Source organism: Glycine soja, chromosome 18, assembly GCF_004193775.1.
Source record: "Glycine soja cultivar W05 chromosome 18, ASM419377v2, whole genome shotgun sequence".
NCBI classification, from domain to species: Eukaryota; Viridiplantae; Streptophyta; class Magnoliopsida; order Fabales; family Fabaceae; genus Glycine; species Glycine soja.
In genome coordinates, this window is record NC_041019.1 from 56,901,396 (window position 1) to 56,912,193 (window position 10,798).

The 10,798-nt window shown below is 34.1% G+C and overlaps 3 protein-coding genes across 3 annotated transcripts; all 3 read right to left on the reverse strand.

Moving 5' to 3' along the window:
- Positions 1-1,621: 1,621 nt before the first annotated feature.
- LOC114394781 lies at positions 1,622-2,771 on the reverse strand. Its single transcript, XM_028356454.1, has 2 exons — positions 2,015-2,771; positions 1,622-1,882 (listed from the first exon to the last, which is right to left on the reverse strand). Exons 1-2 carry the CDS (start codon positions 2,606-2,608, stop codon positions 1,790-1,792), a joined length of 687 nt encoding a protein of 228 aa, XP_028212255.1. The 5' UTR covers positions 2,609-2,771; the 3' UTR covers positions 1,622-1,789.
- Positions 2,772-2,975: 204 nt separating this feature from the next.
- Positions 2,976-3,635, reverse strand: LOC114397451. The gene has a single exon (XM_028359485.1). The coding sequence runs from the start codon at positions 3,633-3,635 to the stop codon at positions 2,976-2,978; it is 660 nt and encodes a 219-aa protein (XP_028215286.1).
- A 3,549-nt stretch (positions 3,636-7,184) lies between these two features.
- Positions 7,185-9,721, reverse strand: LOC114397706 (protein PLASTID MOVEMENT IMPAIRED 2). Its single transcript, XM_028359880.1, has 3 exons — positions 9,564-9,721; positions 9,278-9,349; positions 7,185-9,160 (listed from the first exon to the last, which is right to left on the reverse strand). The coding sequence occupies exons 2-3, from the start codon at positions 9,347-9,349 to the stop codon at positions 7,385-7,387; spliced, it is 1,848 nt and encodes a 615-aa protein (XP_028215681.1). The 5' UTR covers positions 9,564-9,721; the 3' UTR covers positions 7,185-7,384.
- Positions 9,722-10,798: the final 1,077 nt, after the last annotated feature.

Here is a 10,798-nt window from a genome sequence, read left to right on the forward strand (position 1 = left end):
GAAGAAAATATTAATGAGTTTATAATATCTAAACACTTTATTCAACTAACTAATGGAACTAAACCTTTTGATTATATTCGAACGGATCAGTTCTTAGATTTATGGGATAAAAAAAAACACTAATTTTCAATGAATCCAACCCTGGGCCCTTGTACATGTCTTCACCCACCTTCCATCCCCGACAATGAATGCAACGTTTCTGAAGGGTAATTGAGAGAGCTTTTATATACAGGACTGCGTTGTCTTTATTTTTCTCGAAATATGGAAGAAATATTTCAGATAATCATAATTAATTAGTCAGTTAAAATTGATGAGAAGTTGATAGTTAAATAGACCTAACCCGTACAAGCTTACACTAAATATATATGATTTTTTTATATATAGATTAAGTTTAAAATACATTTAGACTTATAAGATGGGTTTCAAAAGTATTAATAGAATGAAATTTTAATTAGCATGTTAGGTCAAGTTAATTACGGTATTGAAAACAAAAAAAATGTAAACATTCCCATAGTGCGCAAGTTAATTACGGCGGTCACTTTATTTTTAACTTTGCATGTTGTTTCCATATATAATGAAACAGATTAATTTGAAAATGTGCATGGAGGAGAGTTGTTTCCAGCAAAGGGAACGGAGCAGTTGGGTGGTGGAATGTAGAGGCTATTTAATGTTTAGCCTCTCTGCCTCTATTTAGACCTTAGTAGGAGTAATTTTTTTACAAAGCCTATTTGATTTCTATAGATAGAAATAAATTTGAGAATTTGACATGTTATCTAAAAGAAATTGTTTGGAAGCTTATAGATATTCTCTCAGACACTTTATTTTCAATATTATCTTTATAATTGGCTGAAATTTGTTAAAAATCACTAATTTTAATGGATTTCACATATCATTTAATGATTTTTTCTCCTAATTTAGATATGAGATTTATCAAAATTGATGATATAAAAAAATTTCAGTCCATCACAAAAAGAATGTTGGAATGAGAGTGCCAAAAAGAGCGTAAGTTAGCATTTCCGATTGAAATAATTTACCTAGTTTTTCTAAAGATTTGTATCGCATGCCGTCACTTCTATTTGTTGATACCAATTGTTAGTATGCTACGTTTTGGAGGATATCTTGACCCATCTACCTTTTCTTCTCCCTAGTAAACTTCTTTCTCTTTAAAAAAGAATGTTAGAATCCTTATATATTGTACTACTGTACTAGTCTTTTTTATTATCCTGCTGTGCAGCCAAGATGATTGCAAACTGCACCACTATAATCAATATTATCTTCAAATTCGTCAGTCAAAGCAGTTGTCAAAATCTCTAATCTTTTAGCCAACAACCTTAAAAATAGTTGAGCTTCGTTATCTGTGTAATGCTATTCACAAAACCTCTGATCAATAATTTGGTATCTTTGTTTTCCAATTCTCTTTCTACAATTTTTATGTTCTTATTATAAAAATTGTTCAATAAATCTTTGCCTTCACTGTTTCATGAAAAGTTAAGAGATATAATAGTAAGTTGGGTACCATACAGTATGATCACTAGTCCATACCATTGGATTTTACTATTTCAGGGATTTGGGGTGGAACTTGAGACGGGATTTTTGCTTCTGTGACCTCCAGGATGTGGAAAACAATGATTGCCAAAGCTGATGACAATGAGACAGTTATTTCACTTTTGATGTAAAATAAAATATAAAATTCTATACTTAACATTCCATGTTGAACAAATTAAACTGCTTTTTTGCTTTCAAAAACATAATAAAATCCGTCAAAGAACATAACAATATCATTGATTACTCAGTTTTCCTCCTTAATTTTGGTTAACAAGTGGCTGAGACCGGCTGTTAGAGCTGATGTTGAGGACAAAGATGCTTGTAGTATGCTTATACCCTGCACCAACAATGGATAGTTTATATAAACTGAAAAATCATCTGGCAAACCCATCTAAGATAGATAATTTAAATTTAGAGCAAGCAATGATCATAAAATAAAGAGTCATATGCTTATTAAGAGACTTCTTACCTCCTTGACGCCAATGCTAACTTCTTTCTCTTCCAAGTCCCTAACGAGAATGTTCGTACGGTTTAGCAAAGATAACAAACTATCGGACGACATAGGTGTCACAACCAAATCATCAGTTGCCATGTACATTGTCGGTCCTTTCGCAAATCCCTCACCTTTTCCTGACTCGGATATGGGATCAACGAATTTCATACCTTTGCATGTTTCCGTGCGCCTCTTTGTTCTCGTACGTTGAGAAGTTAGAAACCAAGAAATAAGCTTTCTTTGACAATCTCTTTCATCATAAACGTCTTTGGTGAAACAAAAATATTCGGGGATGGGTGCATCACAAATTGGGAGTAGCTGATTGGTTAATTTGAATTGTGGAGCGATCACAGGATGAACGACTTTGTGCTTTGTTTCCTTTGTTGTCCAATAATCTTCGTCTAAATCAACAATACTCTTATACAATGCATCCACACTGCCAATAGAAGAACAGCATTCCAACAACTGCACCACTGCTCCCAAAGGAAAAGTGAGGAAACTAAATAAAAAGTTTGCAAAATCTTCTTTTCCTTGGGCAAAGAGTATTTTGCCATTTGATTTTCTCTGCATTATCTTTATATTGATTTTCCCACTACCATTTGTATTTAAATCTAAGGGAGCAAGTTTTATCTTATTAAATCTTTCAAGATACGGTTTCTCTACCAAGAACGTATCTGTCAAAGTTGTTTTCGAGAGCAAACAACTCTTCAGCAGAAGTATTACCTGTAAAAAAAGATAAATCAATCGCTAAAAATCACAACTTTAAACATTCTATAACAATCATAACATCTTAATGCATGTTTGGATTTATAATAAGTTTATTACTACAATTAACTTAACTTTCACATTTTATACTAAATAAAAAAATTTAGATCACTTCAAAATCAATTTTACAAATGTAAACTTAAACTCACTTTAAGGTATATGAAATTCAAATTTAAGGCAGTGTAAATAAAGAAACCTGGGTCTTCGTTATAGACACTGTCATTTCAGTCAGCAAAGACGCGTTCTCTAATCCAGAGCTCATAAGTACAGAAAGGATAGTATTCAATGAGTCTGACAAAACTTTCAGATCGTCCGTGATCATAAAAGTAGCATTACTCTTGACAAAACCATCAAAAACATTTGAGCATTGACTTTCAGGAGAAATCGGTTTTCCCAATGTGTTCCCACAGCTGCACCTTTTATTTCTGAAGGTGCTCAACAAGACCGGGTAGTAGTGTCGACAATTGACCAAGTCGTTACATACCAAGTACTTGGTGGGTTCTGTGTCGTCAATGTTTAGCTTCATATTCCTGCAGTAAGCTTCCAATGAGTTCCTCGGTCGCAGCAGCATTTCTTTGCACGTATCTGTGCATAGACACTCATTATCAAGATTTTCCACACTTTTATATAGTGAGCTCAGTGAGCCAAATTCAACTAGATCCATATTAGACTCCTTGTTCGCAAGTCTTACAATGGTGCCCAACGGCAATGTTAAGAAGCTAATCAGAACGTCCACGAAGTCCTTTTCTGCCTTGGCAAAGAAAACTTTGTTGCGTTCTTTGTTTACCCAAAGCTTCAAGGTAACCTGATGCTTACTTACAATATCAGCCATAGTAGCAGACATTAAAGGAGTATCTAAGAGAATACTAATACAATTTTCTTGCTGTTTTTGAAATCTTGAAAATACTGAAACTTTCTTAAGCGTTTCAACTATTTATATTGGAAATGTAGAGTGGCCTTGACTCTGTCTTTAATGATCCATTTTTCGGGAATTGTGCATTGTGAAGAGAGTTTCAAGGAAAGGGAAGTTAACGAAGAGAATTTTTGCTTGCATATTTCGTGCCACTTTTTATGAAGTCACTTCGTATAATGAAATGATTTGGTTATAGGAAATGTGCGTCCGCAGTCGTTTCAATTTTCAAGGAAAGGGAGCTGAGCAGTTGGGTAAGACTAGAGAATCTGTTTATGAAGTTCTTATTAATTTATTTTTGGTGGCTCTCATTTTGTCTCTCTATTTATACTATACTAACTCTTAATTTAACTTAAAAATAATATTTTCTTAATAGTTAAAAATCTTTATTTAACGCATCTTCTATAAATATTCTATAAGAACCATATGTTTCTATTTCAAGTTGCTTAACACACGTTTCATAATCAAACTGTTTCATTTTACGAAGTGTGAAGTGAAAAGCCAATGGACACAGTCACGCAGCATGCAAAGATGAAAACAAAGTGACCAGTCATATTTGATCAGTCCCACTCCCTCTATAATTCTCTTCATCAACTTTCCTCTCCTTGAATCTCTCTTCACAATGCACATCTCTAAACAATTTGGTTCATTAAAGGCAGAGTCAATGTGACTACATTTTTTATATAAACACTTAAGTTGAAACTCTTAAAAAAGCTTTTGTCAACCAAAAAAAAAAGAAAAAGAATTGCACTCTCTTAGAAGCTCCTTTATTGCCTGCTGCTACCATGGCTGCTATTGAAACTGTGTATCCAGTTACCTTAAAGCTTATAGTAAACAAATAAAGAAATAAAGTTTTCTTTGCCCAGGCAAGAAAGGATTTCGTGGATGTTCTGTTTAGCTTCTTAACATTGTCTTTAGGAACCATTGCAAGACTTGTGGCTAAAGAGAAATCAAATATGCAGCCAATTGAAGTTCGATCACTGAGCTCACTCTATCGAAGTGTGAAAAATTTGGACAAAGAGTATCTCTGCACAGATATGTGCAAAGAAATGCTACTGCAACCCAGGAACTCATTGGAAGCTTATTGCAAGAAGCTGAGGCTAAACATTGACAACACACCACCCACATAATACTTTGTATGTAACGACTTGATCAATTGTCGACACGATACGATCATGTTAAGCACTTACAGAAATAAAATATGCAGATGTGGGAACACATTGGCAAAACCAATTTCTCCTGAAAGACCTAATGCCTTCGATGGTTTTGTTAAGAGAAATGCCACTTTTATAATCACGGATGATCTCAAAGTTGTGCCAGACTCTTTGGATACTGTTTTTTATCTGCTCAAGAATTATGGAATAGAAGATATGTCTTTAGTGAATGAAATGACCATGACTATAACTGAGAATGAGGTTTCTTTATTTACACTTCCTTCAACTTGCATTTCATGTCACATCAAATTTCCCTTCTCAATTTAAATGTTTGTTTGGGTGAGATTTTAAAAAATTGATTTTTGCTTAAATATGATTTTATTTGTTGATAACAATATTAGATATCTTTTGCATAGATGATAATTGTTATACATACTTAGTTTGTACGCTTAAATTATATAGTGATTATTTAATTTATTCTCTTTTGATGTTTCTTTTGACTTAAAAAGATAAAAATTTAGATTCTTTTGAGTTTTTATCTTAAGAATGCTACAATTAGTAAATTCATCGTGTTTTGTTCTATTTTGTAGAGTTTTTGGATATATGAACAAAAAAATGTATGAAGAATTAGAGTAATGCACTCAGCGTGCCAGGGCACGCTCGGTGCATGAAGCAAAAGAAGCCAATTGTATCAAGTATGGGCACTAAACGCACTCTTGTAGGCTTAACGTATGATCACTTAAGTTAGTTGTACTTTGCATGTGTGCTCAACCTGCAATGTACAATTTTTTCAAAAAGCATGATTGTGCATTGTTTTGAAGATTATAAAAGGCTACACTATACTTTTTTGGAGAGAGTTCATTTGGGGCACAAAATAGAGTCAAACTCACTCACTTTGGAGGTCTTCTTCTTCCATTTTCTTCCATTTCCTTTTGTACATGGCAACAGCGGATTTGGTTGTGATGCCAATATCTTCCATTTGTGTTTTATCTTTACTAAACGGCATGAGCATTTCCCTTAGAAGTTTCCACAAATCACCTCACCTCTTTATTTTGTGTTTTTGTTTGCTTTAAATTTATATGAATATATGCATTGACAATTAAGTTTCTTCAATTTTATAATAACTATCTTGAAATAGTCATTTTAAGGATGATTTCTTATTAGTTGACAGTCTAAAAAATTTCACATCAACAGTGTATGCTTAATATGAAGTCAATTTATATTACCTTAGATTAGATTGGTTTGCCAGAAGATTTTGCAGTTACAGTAAACTTTACGATGTTGGTGCAGGGTGTCAGCATTCTACAAGCATCTTTGACCTCATCATCAGCCCTAACAGCTGGTATTAGCCACTTGTTAACTAAAGTTGCAGGGGAGAACTGAGTAATCAATGATATTGTTCTGTACTTAGGATACATCGTGAGCAACATGATAGCTACTTTTGGTTCTTATGCTTTGAGTTTTTTTTTTGTTTCTTTTTATTTTACGATTATGAGGTTAAGGCTTGACTTAGAACATTTTGCATACACTTCCTTTATGGTTGAACAAATGGAACAACAAAGGTTATCTCACTTTTGATGTAAAAGTAAGAAAATCCTATACTTTTTAGCATTCCAAGCTGAACAATGGAACTGCTTTTTGTCTTCAAAACATTGAGATGATGGGTCATATGGTATTAACTTACGACTAGCTAGTTGGATGTTGTTAAGAACATAGGATGAAGAACCCCTTGAATCCGAGGACAAGGAACCTCCTGTGCTATTCTATTTGAAGTTAAGCAAATTCATCTCCATTAATTCATTACTTGCAACTGCTTTTATACACTATTTTGGTGAAAACAGATTCCATAATGGCTCTTACAGATTCCTAACAAATCACTAACAAACTGATAATGGTCCTAACAACTTCCAAATGGTTGTAACTAACCTATTCTATGGCTCTATGGCCGTGTATCCATGGATGAAGCTTGCAGCAATTTACACATAGTCCTTCAAGTGGACAGGACGTGTGGTGCCTCTCTTGGGCCTGCCTTCATGGACCTGAGGTACTGTGTCTGTCTCTTCCTGGGTGTTGCTATCAGATATTTTGGATTCTCTATTCTATCCTTCCCTTTCGTCGAAGAAGAAAAAAAATCTTGCTCTAATGGGAATTTATTGTGTTAGAATTATTTTCTGATAAAATTTATTAGTGGCTTGCATTCTAAATAGCACCACAGGTGCATCAATAATCAATTATCAGTTATTTTTACAATTCTAAAATAAAAAATTGTTTTAGTAATCAGTAGTAAAATCCTTTATCGTTGTTATGAATGGAACAATGATAAAAAAACACTTGAGCCATGTGGGAATGATATTATGAAAAGGAAGGGAAAAAGGGACATAGTGAGAACTTGGGTTCTGTGATGGGAATTGCACGGCAATCACTAATAGATATGTTGCCTCACACACACTCTTCCCTGCTTCTAAATTTTAGCAGTGATAAAGAGCCATAATTATCACTTTTTGTATTTTGAATTCACTATCTATCCCTAGTGTTTTTCTTGCCCCTAAAAAGCTTTGTCAAATTTGGTATTACCTTCTTTCTCTTCTTAATAGTAAAAGGACTGATATGCCGAGCTGCAGGTGAAGCAGTCTTCTGAAACTTTGCTCCCCTTGCAGGAGTTATAGTGCCATTAAGTTTGATGCTCTTTCTAGACAAGGCTCTCTGGAAGTTCTTGGATGAACTCTTCTCGCGTTTTCTTGGCCAATTGTCAAGCTCCTCACTACTACTAACTCTTCTTGAAAGCATCTTCTCTTTGGTGTAAACCTCCAACTCTTGCTCCAATTTTGATTCTTTGAGTTCTCTTTGAGCTATTTTTGTTTCCATCAGTATTTCCTTCTCGCTGGCCTTGAGAGCTTCAATCCATGCCTCAGCTGCTGCTACTTTTTTATCAGCAATTTCTTCTGCTGAGGCTGCATGATTTGTTAGATACTCATACTCAAATTTTGAGATAGTTATCATGGAACTATGCTGTGCTGTTAAAGCTCTTTCTCTCATGGTACTCTCAGTAAGAGTTTTCAGCTTCTCTAAGGCTAGAGCTTCAGATGCTTTGGCTACTTCTAGCTCTTGCATGACGCCTTGCAATCTTTCCTCGGTCGTGTCTATATCCAACTCAACTTTTTGAATTTCTTCCTTGGTGGCTGCAACCTCCTGGCTTACATCCTCATTTTCCTTTTTTGCTTCTTCTGTTTCTGTCTTCAGCTTTTCAAGAGTATGAGACAGACTCATGACTATGGATCTGGCCTTTTCCTCAGCAGCAGACACAGCTTCTAATTTAGACTTTGCTCTCAAAATCTTGAAATTGAGATTTTGAACTGTTGAGTCTACTTTCCCTTCCTTCTTCTTCAACCTATCTGTCTCAGCAGTGACATGCTTTAACTCATTTCTTATGACATCCAAAGAGGCCATAAACTGGAAACCTTCTTCTCTAACCAAAGCTAATTCTTTCCTAGCTGCCTCCAATTCTTCTGTTATAGTTTGTAACACTATAGAGTCTTCTGATTCCTCCCCTTTTTTGAATCTTCCTTCCAATTGCTTTGCACTCCCATCTCCTTGAACCCTTTTATCCATTTCCTTAACTGACTTTAACTCATTCTGCAAGAAATCAACATCTGATATTGTCACAGCCAATTTCATTTCAAGCTCCTTTGACTCATCAATCTCTTCAATGGCCTCCTTCAACTTTCTCCTCGTGCTTTCCAATTTGAATGAAAATTCATTTGCTTCCTGTTTTCTCTGGGTCTCAATATCTGTCAGTTCTTTCGAAGCCTCAATCCTGGCCAGTTCAGCAAGTACTTGCTCCTCGTTGGCCTCCTCAATCTCCCTTCTAAGTTCTTCTGCAGTTGTTAAACATGATAGCATCTTCGAGTTTGATGCTTCAATTTCCTTCTCTGCCCGCGATTTCTGTTCCATCACATAAGCCACATCAAGCTTAAGCTTGAACAGTTCCTTTTTGAGATATTCCAACTCTCTCATGACTTGTGCATACTCAAAATTTTCATTCCTCTTTGCAACAACAATTGTCCCATGTTGGCCCTTCCCCCACTTCTCTAGTCTTTCTACATCTCTCATTTGTGTTTTTGCCTTGTAATTTGACTCCTCAATCATAGAAGAAAGATGGTTTGCTGTCTTCTTCGCATTCGAAAGCTCAGATTCTGCTTGAGCTTTTGCAGATTCTGCAGTCCATTTGCTCTCCTTGTACCTTCCAATATCCCTTCTTGCTCTGTGGAGTTCCTTTGTTCTTGAAGAGGGCTTCTGAGAATTTTGAGAGAAAAAAAGAATTAAAGATTTGATAAAAAAAAATGCTTCACCAGTTCACAAATTGCAAATACATAAGAGAGGTTTGCTTCTGTTCTCTGAAGCTAAACATACCTTATCATCATAGAAGTTAACAGCAGCATTAACTGATCCAACTCTTTTGCTACCAAGCTTTACACCATCCATCTGATTTTGCCAAGGTATTAACAAATTTTTCCAATACTATATAAGCTTAATTCAGATAATCAGAAATGTTCATTTTTAGTTTATCCTAAGATATCAGTTTCAATTAAACACCAACATGAAGCAAATTCTTTCTGTTACCTGAACTAGCCACTATGTGACGTGACATCTAAACAGTGATATATATGAAAGCATAAAAAAGGAAGCAAGTGCATACCTGAGACTATGCTTGATGCCTGGTTAGCTGATAAAATTAAAAAGTAACGTTAAAATTGTGGTTGAGAATTCTGTGCTCAAATGGCCTAAACAAGAACGTATGTAACAAGAAGAGGGAGGGAGTATCGATGACTGGCTGGTACTGGAATTGGACACATCGCTTGTTGTCCCTTTCTTATTTCTTTTATAATTTTTTCGTTACATTTTAAGGTCCCAATGCTTTGTTTTTCCAATATATCTCGGGACCACCTACTTTTCATTTTCACTCCTTTGTCTGTTTCGTCGTAGTAGTAAACTCTTGCTAGTAGTCAAAAATTGAAAATTGTGCTCTCTAATGTTTCTTCTAGTAAAACAAATTTCTGCTATCATTGACTTGTCCTTCAACGCTAGAGCAATTAATTCTATTTGAATAACTTTTCACTCCCTAAACTTCTTTTATAGATTACAGTATTCTCTTAAGAAACAACTATATATGAATAGAATCATCATCACTAACAAAGCTTTCATTCCAAGTATTTAATGCATTAACATACTTAGAACCCAGAATCAAGACTACTACTTAATTTGAAACAATCTTACATAATTGATTCAGATCTCAATTTTAAATTAATCTCTAAAATTTTAAACTATTTGAATTTTTTAAAATATGTTTTTCTATTTTAGAAGTTTGTAATAAAGTTTATAGACTTGTAAATTACCCTTGATTGTGTTTATGACTAAAGATTTTGTTAGGGTTCTATTTTTAAGGATGTTTAAATATTGTTAAGGATTTTTTTAATAGGTTTAGTTTAATTTTAAAAATCATAGTTTAATTTCCAACCAATATTATACTATTGTTTTGATTAGAACTAGATTCAAATTATAAGTAAAGTTTTGATTTCAAGTCTTATATGAAAAAATATAATTGAAACAAGATATCTTATTAAAATAATCAGTAAATTTTTTTGATGAAGTACATACTTTATACCTACAACACGATAAAATAAAATGGATATATTTCAGTAACAGGCTAGTAATTAATAAAGGGAATGGCAGAAAATGAACATAAGAGTTAAATGGAGGCTGTCAAAACCATGCTGAACAAAACGACAATCTGCAACAAAACAGTTTTACTTTTTGTCATAGCTTTAGGCTCTCTCTTGTATTAATTTATCATATTTTTTAAGGGTAAATAGTTAATTTATCCCCAAAAGTATGATATGATGATATAATTTTCAAAAAGATAAAAATATAAAT